The sequence below is a fragment of the Thunnus albacares genome, chromosome 24 (assembly GCF_914725855.1).
Source record: "Thunnus albacares chromosome 24, fThuAlb1.1, whole genome shotgun sequence".
NCBI classification, from domain to species: Eukaryota; Metazoa; Chordata; class Actinopteri; order Scombriformes; family Scombridae; genus Thunnus; species Thunnus albacares.
In genome coordinates, this window is record NC_058129.1 from 17,137,885 (window position 1) to 17,153,157 (window position 15,273).

The 15,273-nt window shown below is 36.4% G+C and overlaps 1 protein-coding gene across 1 annotated transcript in view; it reads left to right on the forward strand.

Annotated features, from left to right (window-relative positions):
- The window catches only part of LOC122976244, a 1,153,509-nt gene that overhangs the window by 53,611 nt on the left and 1,084,625 nt on the right, over nt 1-15,273 (forward strand). Inside the window, exons 18-22 of the mRNA XM_044344621.1 lie at nt 6,559-6,987; nt 8,367-8,828; nt 10,208-10,633; nt 12,034-12,495; nt 13,871-14,299. Of these exons, the coding sequence (XP_044200556.1) occupies nt 6,559-6,987; nt 8,367-8,828; nt 10,208-10,633; nt 12,034-12,495; nt 13,871-14,299 (2,208 nt within the window). The remainder of the gene's footprint in view (nt 1-6,558; nt 6,988-8,366; nt 8,829-10,207; nt 10,634-12,033; nt 12,496-13,870; nt 14,300-15,273) is intronic.

A 15,273-nucleotide genomic window follows, 5' to 3' on the forward strand; every position in this document is an offset into this window, starting at 1 on the left:
GGAGTTTCCTACAGTGTCTGCCTTATATCTCAGGGCTCGGGTAAGTCACATGACTTAAGTGAACATTTAAGGAATTGTGTTTCACAATGAGACAACTGAATGTTAGTTTTAATGTTAAGGTAATGTGCTCCACTGATCAGTCCACATAAACATTACATCATGGTGTATAAGATCAGAGATGTCATACTTCTTTATTCCACTCACCTACAATGTACTTACTCCTAAATTACCCAGAGTTCCTTTAGGCAGAAAGTCAAAGCTCTGACAGAGTACTGCTCATCTACTATTAGCTGAGACACGTTTACTCCATCCAGCTCCTGGTTTGTTTTTAACATGAACAGTTTTGTTACTTTGAGGCTGTTTTCATCAGTCATCCATCAACTCAGTAAAACGTAAACAGAGGCTCAACTATAATGATTTGTTCCAACAAGCTCCAGAAATGTAAACAACAGAGAGCATCAGTTCTTTCTCAGGACCAGTGATGTTCTTTTTAACTGTGATTATACAAATCTCAGCCATGAAGCAGTAGTTTCCTGCATTAAAGAATAACCACACAGGATAGTTCCCCTCTCAGTACCTCAGTGTGTTCATGTTGGATTTATGAGTCATCTTAAGACATTTTTAAAGTGGTTCACATTTGGAGTACTGAATCATAAAGAGATTTGGTCATGAAATGTGATCAATCATAGATGCTGGATGTGAGGCTCATTCATTGGCTACTCTGACTCTAATACATCCAATAAATAAATTGTAACTGAGTATGAAGTTTGAGTGATGAATGATCCAGAGGAGTGAACGAGAGTTTTGCTCAAGTGATTTATTATCAGTAATGAAAATACACTGCCGGTCATTAGGATGTGGCAAGTTCACCACTGGACATCCTAAATATTTCACACTAGTTCTCTATGAAGTTTCATGAGTTTTACAGAACGCTGGATGTTAAAACTTGTGGTCCAGTATTCAAGGCTTTGGAGCTAATTGATTCATAAATGATTTGGGTAATGTGTTTCTTTCCACCAGCCTGTTGGTTCAGGAGTGATATTGCCTGACTTTCCTGGTTCCTTTAACATTTTGTGAAGAATTTTAGTCAGTAAATATCTTTTAAAATCCATTTACCGCCCATTCTGTTAAAAGGATTGTTGCTTTAATTTCAGAATGATATTACTGTATTATTCTCATTAATGAATATTTGTAGGCTTTTAGCAGATACACTCTATATCACTAATGCATATCTCTCTTTGTGTCACTGACACCAAATCATAACAAAATGTTTTCTTCTTGTTCCAGTTTATCTCCCAGGTTTAAATCCTCAGATAAAACCTGGTTCTTGGTGAATCTTTTCTGTGCAGCAGCAGAGAGAGAACAGCAGACAGGAGAGAAGATACTGGAGCTGTTATCATCAGTGTGCAGTTATTATGGTGATCAGGATTTCCTACTGGATCTGTACTCCCAGATGAAGGACTATGAAACTAAAACAGGCAGGAGAGTCCTTCCAGCATTACAGTCAGTTTTCCAGTCACCTACAGTCTGGACCATAAACCTGTCAGAGAGAAAGGCCTCCATCCTGCTGGAAGTGCTGAAACTCCAATCAGAGAAGAAAGAAGTGAAGCTGACAGGCTGCTCAGATGAAGAGAGTGAAGTGAGGAGTTTCCTACAGTGTCTGCCTTTTATCTCACTGCTCAGGTACTTCACATGACTTACAGTTAAGGAGTTGTATAGCTGTATACCTTCAAACAATGAAGTGAGGGATTCTTCAGCCATCTTTTTAGGAGAAGAGTCCCCTTATTCTAATATATGACTTGATCGCCATGTTAAGGAGATACAGTGTATATCACTAATGCACAGATCTCTTTGTACCACTGACATGGGATCATAACAAAATGTTTTCCTCTCATTCCGATTTATCTACCAGATTTAAAAGTTAACACGATATTATTTGGTCTTATGAAGATGGTGGTGGAGAGCATTGTCTTACACATTGGTCCAAAATCTTCCTTAGGTGTTCAGCTGGGTTGAGATCTGGTGACTGTAAAGGCCCGAGCATTTTATTCACATCATTTTCATCCTCACCAAAGCATTCAGTGAGCCCTGGTGAACAGAAGCATCTCCATTTGATATGTTTCTCAGATATATGGTAGTTTATTTATAATATTTACACACATAATAAACAAAGAGAAATATAAAAATGTGATGAATTGTTAAATATGGGACATTGACAGGATCAAATTACTTATAATAGTAATGGCAGTCATCTTGGCAGCTTAAAACATACATTGTTCATAAATAAAAACAAAATGTTCATTAATTAAGAAAAATAAGCACTGCTACATTTACATAGATGCAAAAATACAGTCATTGCTTTTTTACCTCATGATTAGTTATTTTTACTGACTATGATGTAAATTCTACCAACTCTATAGTGAGCAGTAAATGAAGATTTCAGACACTTATGAATGATCATTTTGTGTCTCCACTGACAGATGTAATGTAGCATAACAGTAATTTATACGTCTTCCATCTCAGAGGTAAAGCATGCTGGGATGATATTTTAACTACTGTACCTGATGTGGACTCTAGATTTAGTTTTGTCAATATTTATATTCATATATTCTGCATATATTTTACATTTTAATTACTTAAAGTGAATATAACCTGTAGGTAGCAAATATGCAGTGATTTCACACACAGGATTGGTGTTTGTGTTGTGAGGCAGTAATAGTTCAAAAATGATTTATAATGTTCTTGATTAATTAAGTGTTTTTAATTTAATTTAATTTTATACAGGACAGCCATGTACAAGATAGAGTCCATCAGTAGTGTGTGTTTGTAGTTATGTTGCTGAGATCAAATCCTCACAAAATGTTTCCTTCTTATTGTTCCAGTTTTCCTCCACGGTCAGATCCTGATGAAGAAATCAGGTTGTTGGTGAATCTGTTCTGTGCAGCAGCAGAGAGAGAACAGCAGACAGGAGAGAAGATACTGGAGCTGTTATCATCAGTGTGCAGTGAAGAAGTGATACATTTTAAAGAGAGATACATGAATCATCATGATTATTATTATAGTGATGACATAAAGGAACATCAGTGTTATTTCCTACTGGATCTGTACTCTCAGATGAAGGACTGTGAAACTAAAACAGTCAGGAGAGTCCTTCCAGCATTACAGTCAGTTTTACAGTCACCTACAGTCTGGTCCATAAACCTGTCAAAGAGAAAGGCCTCCATCCTGCTGGAAGTGCTGAAACTCCAATCAGAGAAGAAAGAAGTGGAGCTGACAGGCTGGTCAGATGAAGAGCGTGAAGTGAGGAGTTTCCTACAGTGTCTGCCTTATATCTCAAAGCTCAGGTACTTCACATGACTTACAGTTAAGGAGTTGTATAGCTGTATACCTTCAAACAATGAAGTGAGGGATTCTTCAGCCATCTTTTTAGGAGAAGAGTCCCCTTATTCTAATATATGACTTGATCGCCATGTTAAGGAGATACAGTGTATATCACTAATGCACAGATCTCTTTGTACCACTGACATGGGATCATAACAAAATGTTTTCCTCTCATTCCGATTTATCTCCCAGATTTAAAAGTTAACACAATATTATTCGGTCTTATGAAGATGGTGGTGGAGAGCATTGTCTTCCACATTGGTCTAAAATCTTCCATAGGTGTTCAACTGGGTTGAGATCTGGTGACTGTAAAGGTCTGAGCATTTTATTCACATCATTTTCATCCTCACCAAAGCATTCAGTGAGCCCTGGTGAACAGAAGCATCTGCATTTGATATGTTTCTCCACTTTTTTATTCAGGTTTTTCCTTTAATTTGTCCCCCGTCTGTAGTATTGACAGAGAACATAGGTTGGAAGTATATGAAATATGTTGTCAGATAAGTTGCTTTCCTAGTTTTTGGGAACCTCAGTGACTCTGATATTAAAAGATTTACACACACAGAAGAGTCAAACCACCTTCTGTCAGATATATGGTAGTTTATTTATAATATTTACACACATAATAAACAAAGAGAAATATGAAAATGTGATGAATTGTTAAATATGGGACACTGACAGGATCAAAGTACTTATAATAGTAATGGCAGTCATCTTGGCAGCTTCAAAAATACATTGTTCATAAATAAAAACAAAATGTTCATTAATTAAGAAAAACAAGCACTGCTACATTTACATAGATGCAAAACTACAGTCATTGCTTTTTTACCTCATGATTAGTTATTTTTACTGACTATGATGTAAATTCTACCAACTCTATAGTGAGCAGTAAATGAAGATTTCAGACACTTATGAATGATCATTTTGTGTCTCCACTGACAGATGTAATGTAGCATAACAGTAATTTATACGTCTTCCATCTCAGAGGTAAAGCATGCTGGGATGATATTTTAACTACTGTACATGATGTGGACTCTAGATTTAATTTATTCACTATTTATATTATATATTCTACATATATTTTACATTTTAATTACTTAAAGTGAATATAACCTGTAGGTAGCAAATATGCAGTGATTTCACACACAGGATTGGTGTTTGTGTTGTGAGGCAGTAATAGTTCAAAAATGATTTATATTCTTTCCTGATTAATGAAGTGTTTTTAATTTCATAATTTTATACAGGACAGCCATGTACAAGATAGAGTCCATCAGTAGTGTGTGTTTGTAGTTATGTTGCTGAGATCAAATCCTCACAAAATGTTTCCTTCTTATTGTTTCAGTTTTCCTCGACGGTCAGATCCTGATAAAGACATCAGGTTGTTGGTGAATCTGTTCTGTGCAGCAGCAGAGAGAGAACAGCAGACAGGAGAGAAGATACTGGAGCTGTTATCATCAGTGTGCAGTGAAGAAGTGATACATGTTAATGAGAGATACATGAATCATCATGATTATTATTATAGTTATGATAAAAAGGAAGATCAGTGTTATTTCCTACTGGATCTGTGCTCCCAGATGAAGGACTGTGAAACTAAAACAGACAGGAGAGTCCTTCCAGCATTACAGTCAGTTTTCCAGTCACCTACAGTCTGGTCCATAAACCTGTCAGAGAGAAAGGCCTCCATCCTGCTGGAAGTGCTGAAACTCCAATCAGAGAAGAAAGAAGTGAAGCTGAGAGGCTGCACATATGAAGAGAGTGAAGTGAGGAGTTTCCTACAGTGTCTGCCTTATATCTCAAAGCTCAGGTACTTCACATGACTTACAGTTAAGGAGTTGTATAGCTGTATACCTTCAAACAATGAAGTGAGGGATTCTTCAGCCATCTTTTTAGGAGAAGAGTCCCCTTATTCTAATATATGACTTGATCGCCATGTTAAGGAGATACAGTGTATATCACTAATGCACAGATCTCTTTGTACCACTGACATGGGATCATAACAAAATGTTTTCCTCTCATTCCGATTTATCTACCAGATTTAAAAGTTAACACAATATTATTCGGTCTTATGAAGATGGTGGTGGAGAGCATTGTCTTCCACATTGGTCCAAAATCTTCCATAGGTGTTGAGCTGGGTTGAGATCTGGTGACTGTAAAGGTCCGAGCATTTTATTCACATCATTTTCATCCTCACCAAAGCATTCAGTGAGCCCTGGTGAACAGAAGCATCTGCATTTGATATGTTTCTCCACTTTTTTATTCAGGTTTTTACTTTAATTTGTCCCCCGTCTGTAGTATTGACAGAGAACATGGGTTGGAAGTTTATGAAATATGTTGTCAGATAAGTTGCTTTCCTAGTTTTTGGGAACCTCAGTGACTCTGATATTAAAAGATTTACACACACAAAAGAGTCAAACCACCTTCTGTCAGATATATGGTAGTTTATTTAAAATATTTACACACATAATAAACAAAGAGAAATATGAAAATGTGATGAATTGTTAAATATGGGACATTGACAGGATCAAATTACTTATAATAGTAATGGCAGTCATCTTGGCAGCTTAAAAAGTTCATTGTTCATAAATAAAAACAAAATGTTCATTAATTAAGAAAAATAAGCACTGCTACATTTACATAGATGCAAAAATGCAGTCATTGCTTTTTACCTCATGATTAGTTATTCTTACTGACTATGATGTAAATTCTACCAACTCTATAGTGAGCAGTAAATGAAGATTTCAGACACTTATGAATGATCATTTTGTGTCTCCACTGACAGATGTAATGTAGCATAACAGTAATTTATACGTCTTCCATCTCAGAGGTAAAGCATGCTGGGATGATATTTTAACTATTGTACATGATGTGGACTCTAGATTTAATTTTTTCAATATTTATATTCATATATTCTGCATATATTTTACATTTTAATTACTTAAAGTGAATATAACCTGTAGGTAGCAAATATGCAGTGATTTCACACACAGGATTGGTGTTTGTGTTGTGAGGCAGTAATAGTTCAAAAATGATTTATATTCTTTCCTGATTAATGAAGTGTTTTTAATTTCATAATTTTATACAGGACAGCCATGTACAAGATAGAGTCCATCAGTAGTGTGTGTTTGTAGTTATGTAGCTGAGATCAAATCCTCACAAAATGTTTCCTTCTTATTGTTCCAGTTTTCGTCCTGACTGGTCAGATCCTGATGAAGAAATCAGGTTCTTGGTGAATCTGTTCTGTGCAGCAGCAGAGAGAGAACAGCAGACAGGAGAGAAGATACTGGAGCTGTTATCATCAGTGTGCAGTTATGAAACGTTCCCTTTTAGAGACGGATACATGGATGATCAGAGTCATTTCCTACTGGGATTGTACTGTCATCTGAAGGATTATGAAACTAAAACAGGCAGGAGAGTCCTTCCAGCATTACAGTCAGTTTTCCAGTCACCTACAGTCTGGTCCATAAACCTGTCAAAGAGAACGGCCTCCATCCTGCTGGAAGTGCTGAAACTCCAATCAGAGAAGAAAGAAGTGAAGCTGACAGGCTGCTCAAATGAAGAGAGTGAAGTTAGGAGTTTCCTACAGTGTCTGCCTTATATCTCAAAGCTCAGGTACTTCACATGACTTACAGTTAAGGAGTTGTATAGCTGTATACCTTCAAACAATGAAGTGAGGGATTCTTCAGCCATCTTTTTAGGAGAAGAGTCGCCTTATTCTAATATATGACTTGATCGCCATGTTAAGGAGATACAGTGTATATCACTAATGCACAGATCTCTTTGTACCACTGACATGGGATCATAACAAAATGTTTTCCTCTCATTCCGATTTATCTACCAGATTTAAAAGTTAACACAATATTATTCGGTCTTATGAAGATGGTGGTGGAGAGCATTGTCTTCCACATTGGTTCAAAATCTTCCATAGGTGTTGAGCTGGGTTGAGATCTGGTGACTGTAAAGGTCCGAGCATTTTATTCACATCATTTTCATCCTCACCAAAGCATTCAGTGAGCCCTGGTGAACAGAAGCATCTGCATTTGATATGTTTCTCCACTTTTTTATTCAGGTTTTTCCTTTAATTTGTCCCCCGTCTGTAGTATTGACAGAGAACATGGGTTGGAAGTATATGAAATATGTTGTCAGATAAGTTGCTTTCCTAGTTTTTGGGAACCTCAGTGACTCTGATATTAAAAGATTTACACACACAAAAGAGTCAAACCACCTTCTGTCAGATATATGGTAGTTTATTTATAATATTTACACACATAATAAACAAAGAGAAATATGAAAATGTGATGAATTGTTAAATATGGGACATTGACAGGATCAAATTACTTATAATAGTAATGGCAGCCATCTTGGCAGCTTAAAAAATACATTGTTCATAAATAAAAACAAAATGTTCATTAATTAAGAAAAATAAGCACTGCTACATTTACATAGATGCAAAACTACAGTCATTGCTTTTTTACCTCATGATTAATTATTCTTACTGACTATGATGTAAATTCTACCAACTCTATAGTGAGCAGTAAATGAAGATTTCAGACACTTATGAATGATCATTTTGTGTCTCCACTGACAGATGTAATGTAGCATAACAGTAATTGATATGTCTTCCATCTCAGAGGTAAAGCATGCTGGGATGATATTTTAACTATCATACATGATGTGGACTCTAGATTTAATTTTTTCAATATTTATATTCATATATTCTGCATATATTTTACATTTTAATTACTTAAAGTGAATATAACCTGTAGGTAGCAAATATGCAGTGATTTCACACACAGGATTGGTGTTTGTGTTGTGAGGCAGTAATAGTTCAAAAATGATTTATATTCTTTCCTGATTAATTAAGTGTTTTTAATTTAGTTTGATTTTATACAGGACAGCCATGTACAAGATAGAGTCCATCAGTAGTGTGTGTTTGTAGTTATGTAGCTGAGATCAAATCTTCACAAAATGTTTCCTTCTTATTGTTCCAGTTTTCCTCCACGGTCAGATCCTGATGAAGAAATCAGGTTGTTGGTGAATCTGTTCTGTGCAGCAGCAGAGAGAGAACAGCAGACAGGAGAGAAGATATTGGAGCTGTTATCATCAGTGTGCAGTTATGAAACATTCCCTTTTAGAGACAGATACATGGATTATCATGATTATTATTATAGTTATGATAAAAAGGAAGATCAGTGTTATTTCCTACTGGATCTGTACTCTCAGGTGAAGGACTGTGAAACTAAAACAGACAGGAGAGTCCTTCCAGCATTACAGTCACTTTTCCAGTCACCTACAGTCTGGTCCATAAACCTGTCAAAGAGAAAGGCCTCCATCCTGCTGGAAGTGCTGAAACTCCAATCACAGAAGAAAGAAGTGAAGCTGAGAGGCTGCTCAGATGAAGAGAGTGAAGTGAGGAGTTTCCTACAGTGTCTGCCTTATATCTCACAGCTCAGGTACTTCACGTGACTTACAGTTAAGGAGTTGTATAGCTGTATACCTTCAAACAATGAAGTGAGGGATTCTTCAGCCATCTTTTTAGGAGAAGAGTCCCCTTATTCTAATATATGACTTGATCGCCATGTTAAGGAGATACAGTGTATATCACTAATGCACAGATCTCTTTGTACCACTGACATGGGATCTTAACAAAATGTTTTCCTCTCATTCCGATTTATCTACCAGATTTAAAAGTTAACACAATATTATTCGGTCTTATGAAGATGGTGGTGGAGAGCATTGTCTTCCACATTGGTCCAAAATCTTCCTTAGGTGTTGAGCTGGGTTGAGATCTGGTGACTGTAAAGGTCCGAGCATTTTATTCACATCATTTTCATCCTCACCAAAGCATTCAGTGAGCCCTGGTGAACAGAAGCATCTGCATTTGATATGTTTCTCCACTTTTTTATTCAGGTTTTTCCTTTAATTTGTCCCCCGTCTGTAGTATTGACAGAGAACATGGGTTGGAAGTATATGAAATATGTTGTCAGATAAGTTGCTTTCCTAGTTTTTGGGAACCTCAGTGACTCTGATATTAAAAGATTTACACACACAAAAGAGTCAAACCACCTTCTGTCAGATATATGGTAGTTTATTTATAATATTTACACACATAATGAACAAAGAGAAATATGAAAATGTGATGAATTGTTAAATATGGGACATTGACAGGATCAAATTACTTATAATAGTAATGGCAGTCATCTTGGCAGCTTAAAAAATACATTGTTCATAAATAAAAACAAAATGTTCATTAATTAAGAAAAATAAGCACAGCTACATTTACATAGATGCAAAAATACAGTCATTGCTTTTTTACCTCATGATTAATTATTCTTACTGACTATGATGTAAATTCTACCAACTCTATAGTGAGCAGTAAATGAAGATTTCAGACACTTATGAATGATCATTTTGTGTCTCCACTGACAGATGTAATGTAGCATAACAGTAATTTATACGTCTTCCATCTCAGAGGTAAAGCATGCTGGGATGATATTTTAACTATCATACATGATGTGGACTCTAGATTTAATTTTTTCAATATTTATATTCATATATTCTGCATATATTTTACATTTTAATTACTTAAAGTGAATATAACCTGTAGATAGCAAATATGCAGTGATTTCACACACAGGATTGGTGTTTGTGTTGTGAGGCAGTAATAGTTCAAAAATGATTTATATTCTTTCCTGATTAATTAAGTGTTTTTAATTTAGTTTGATTTTATACAGGACAGCCATGTACAAGATAGAGTCCATCAGTAGTGTGTGTTTGTAGTTATGTAGCTGAGATCAAATCTTCACAAAATGTTTCCTTCTTATTGTTTCAGTTTTCCTCTACGGTCAGATCCTGATGAAGAAATCAGGTTGTTGGTGAATCTGTTCTGTGCAGCAGCAGAGAGAGAACAGCAGACAGGAGAGAAGATATTGGAGCTGTTATCATCAGTGTGCAGTTATGAAACATTCCCTTTTAAAGAAAGATACATGGATTATCAGGGTCATTTCCTACTGGGATTGTACTGTCATCTGAAGGATTATGAAACTGAAACAGTCAGGAGAGTCCTTCCAGCATTACAGTCAGTTTTCCAGTCACCTACAGTCTGGTTCATAAACCTGTCAGAGAGAAAGGTCTCCATCCTGCTGGAAGTGCTGAAACTCCAATCAGAGAAGAAAGAAGTGGAGCTGACAGGCTGCTCAAATGAAGAGAGTGAAGTGAGGAGTTTCCTACAGTGTCTGCCTTATATCTCACAGCTCAGGTACTTCACATGACTTACGGTTAAGGAGTTGTATAGCTGTATACCTTCAAACAATGAAGTGAGGGATTCTTCAGCCATCTTTTTAGGAGAAGAGTCCCCTTATTCTAATATATGACTTGATTGCCATGTTAAGGAGATACAGTGTATATCACTAATGCACAGATCTCTTTGTACCACTGACATGGGATCATAACAAAATGTTTTCCTCTCATTCCGATTTATCTACCAGATTTAAAAGTTAACACAATATTATTTGGTCTTATGAAGATGGTGGTGGAGAGCATTGTCTTCCACATTGGTCCAAAATCTTCCATAGGTGTTGAGCTGGGTTGAGATCTGGTGACTGTAAAGGCTCGAGCATTTTATTCACATCATTTTCATCCTCACCAAAGCATTCAGTGAGCCCTGGTGAACAGAAGCATCTGCATTTGATATGTTTCTCCACTTTTTTATTCATGTTTTTCCTTTAATTTGTCCCCCGTCTGTTGTATTGACAGAGAACATGGGTTGGAAGTATATGAAATATGTTGTCAGATAAGTTGCTTTCCTAGTTTTTGGGAACCTCAGTGACTCTGATATTAAAAGATTTACACACACAAAAGAGTCAAACCACCTTCTGTCAGATATATGGTAGTTTATTTATAATATTTACACACATAATAAACAAAGAGAAATATGAAAATGTGAAGAATTGTTAAATATGTGACATTGACAGGATAACCATGTCTCTTTAATAAGGGCTATATTGCTCAGAATAACAATGGCAGCCATCTTGGCAGCTTAAAAAGTTCATTGTTCATAAATAAAAACAAAATGTTCATTAATTAAGAAAAATAAGCACTGCTACATTTACACAGCTGCAAAAATACAGTCATTGCATTTTTACCTCACGATTAATTATTTTTACTGACTATGATGTAAATTCTACCAACTCTATAGTGAGCAGTAAATGAAGATTTCAGACACTTATGAATGATCATTTTGTGTCTCCACTGACAGATGTAATGTAGCATAACAGTAATTTATACGTCTTCCATCTCAGAGGTAAAGCATGCTGGGATGATATTTTAACTACTGTACATGATGTGGACTCTAGATTTAATTTTTTCAATATTTATATTCATATATTTTGCATATATTTTACATTTTAATTACTTAAAGTGAATATAACCTGAAGGTAGCAAACATGCAGCGTTTTCACACACAGGATTGGTGTTTGTGTTGTGAGGCAGTAATAGTTCAAAAATGATTTATATTCTTTCCTGATTAATAAAGTGTTTTTAATTTCATAATTTTATACAGGACAGCCATGTACAAGATAGAGTCCATCAGTAGTGTGTGTTTGTAGTTATGTTGCTGAGATCAAATCCTCACAAAATGTTTCCTTCTTATTGTTCCAGTTTTCCTCTACGGTCAGATCCTGGTGAAGAAATCAGGTTGTTGGTGAATCTGTTCTGTGCAGCAGCAGAGAGAGAACAGCAGACAGGAGAGAAGATACTGGAGCTGTTATCATCACTGTGCAGTGAAGAAGTGATACATGTTAAAGAGAGATACATGAATCATCATGATTATTATTATAGTTATGATAAAAAGGAACATCAGTGTCATTTCCTACTGGATCTGTGCTCCCAGATGAAGGACTGTGAAACTAAAACAGACAGGAGAGTCCTTCCAGCATTACAGTCACTTTTCCAGTCACCTACAGTCTGGTCCATAAACCTGTCAGAGAGAAAGGCCTCCATCCTGCTGGAAGTGCTGAAACTCCAATCAGAGAAGAAAGAAGTGAAGCTGACAGGCTGCTCAGATGAAGAGAGTGAAGTGAGGAGTTTCCTACAGTGTCTGCCTTATATCTCACAGCTCAGGTACTTCACATGACTTACAGTTAAGGAGTTGTATAGCTGTATACCTTCAAACAATGTAGTGAGGGATTCTTCAGCCATCTTTTTAGGAGAAGAGTCCCCTTATTCTAATATATGACTTGATCGCCATGTTAAGGAGATACAGTGTATATCACTAATGCACAGATCTCTTTGTACCACTGACATGGGATCATAACAAAATGTTTTCCTCTCATTCCGATTTATCTCCCAGATTTAAAAGTTAACACAATATTATTCGGTCTTATGAAGATGGTGGTGGAGAGCATTGTATTCCACATTGGTCCAAAATCTTCCATAGGTGTTGAGCTGGGTTGAGATCTGGTGACTGTAAAGGTCCGAGCATTTTATTCACATCATTTTCATCCTCACCAAAGCATTCAGTGAGCCCTGGTGAACAGAAGTATCTGCATTTGATATGTTTCTCCACCTTTTATTCAGGTTTTTCCTTTAATTTGTCCCCCGTCTGTAGTATTGACAGAGAACATGGGTTGGAAGTATATGAAATATGTTGTGAGATAAGTTGCTTTCCTAGTTTTTGGGAACCTCAGTGACTCTGATATTAAAAGATTTACACACACAAAAGAGTCAAACCACCTTCTGTCAGATATATGGTAGTTTATTTATAATATTTACACACATAATAAACAAAGAGAAATATGAAAATGTGATGAATTGTTAAATATGGGACATTGACAGGATCAAATTACTTATAATAGTAATGGCAGCCATCTTGGCAGCTTAAAAAATACATTGTTCATAAATAAAAACAAAATGTTCATTAATTAAGAAAAATAAGCACTGCTACATTTACATAGATGCAAAAATGCAGTCATTGCTTTTTTACACATGATTAGTTATTCTTACTGACTATGATGTAAATTCTACCAACTCTATAGTGAGCAGTAAATGAAGATTTCAGACACTTATGAATGATCATTTTGTGTCTCCACTGACAGATGTAATGTAGCATAACAGTAATTTATACGTCTTCCATCTCAGAGTAAAGCATGCTGGGATGATATTTTAACTACTGTACATGATGTGGACTCTAGATTTAGTTTTTTCAATATTTATATTCATATATTCTGCATATATTTTACATTTTAATTACTTAAAGTGAATATAACCTGTAGGTAGCAAATATGCAGTGATTTCACACACAGGATTGGTGTTTGTGTTGTGAGGCAGTAATAGTTCAAAATGATTTATATTCTTTCCTGATTAATAAAGTGTTTTTAATTTAGTTTAATTTTATACAGGACAGCCATGTACAAGATAGAGTCCATCAGTAGTGTGTGTTTGTAGTTATGTGGCTGAGATCAAATCCTCACAAAATGTTTCCTTCTTATTGTTCCAGTTTTCGTCGACGGTCAGATCCTGATAAAGAAATCAGGTTCTTGGTGAATCTGTTCTGTGCAGCAGCAGAGAGAGAACAGCAGACAGGAGAGAAGATACTGGAGCTGTTATCATCACTGTGCAGTTATGAAACATTCCCTTTTAGAGAAAGATACATGGATTATCAGGGTCATTTCCTACTGGGATTGTACTGTCATCTGAAGGATTATGAAACTGAAACAGGCAGGAGAGTCCTTCCAGCATTACAGTCAGTTTTCCAGTCACCTTCTACAGTGTGGTCCATAAACCTGTCAAAGAGAAAGGCCTCCATCCTGCTGGAAGTGCTGAAACTCCAATCAGAGAAGAAAGAAGTGAAGCTGACAGGCTGGTCAGATGAAGAGAGTGAAGTGAGGAGTTTCCTACAGTGTCTGCCTTATATCTCAAAGCTCAGGTTTGTCAGATTAATATTGTATTTTTACAAATACTGCATGGTTTACTTCAGAAAAGGTAAGGATGAATAAAGTTTCAGTTCAGTCATCATTTAACAACATACCGTATTTACTGACTATTTCCTCCTGCTGTATGTTCTTGTTCTGAATTTCATCTTTGATGAAAGACATCAGACATCAGATGGTTTGTAATGCAGTTTGTTTTCTACTCTTGTACGTTTGCTTTGCTGTTTCCACAATTGATCCATAATATTGTGTTGTAGCTGTGATCCAGAGTTCTTCCAGTGTGTGTGTTCATCCATCTATGTGAGATCCAGAGAGGAGACCCAGCAGCTGGTCTCTCTGCTGCAGCTCCTGGGGTTCAACCTGCTGTTAACAGGAAAGTTAGGCAGGAAAACCTGCAGGTCTGCAGGGAGAGTTCTTAGACTTTGTGGCTCTGAAGTGAATCTCATCCTCACACCCAGAAAGATGTCTGTCAGAGAAACCTCGCTCCTCTTTAGACGTACAACACAACTACACAGTCTGAAGTACGTATTCATGTAATTACTGACTCTCTACTTTTAACTCCAGTTATCTTCTGTCCAATTTAAATGATCAATTAGGGGTTTTCATCACATATTTTAGGACATCTGTTTCTGCATTTTCAGACTGTCCAACAATACGGCCTTGAGACTGTTTGGATGGATAAGAAGAGGGAGAGTGGCCTGTCTGGCTGTTGATGAGCTTTCTCTCGTCCCTAAGACAACCCAACTATCAGAACGAGTATTGTTGAGAGTTGTCAGTAGTTTGGCATCCGTGCTGAGACACTGGTCAGTCAGACGGTTCAACCTGACTGAGCTCAGCATCTTTGCTCAGGGTCTCACTTCACTGCTGCTTCACGATGGCCCTCTAACAATCAAGTAAAGTCTTTCCTCAGCCTTATGAACACACACTAATTAATGAAAATGTCTGATGTATTAATACTCACCTTTTCTAA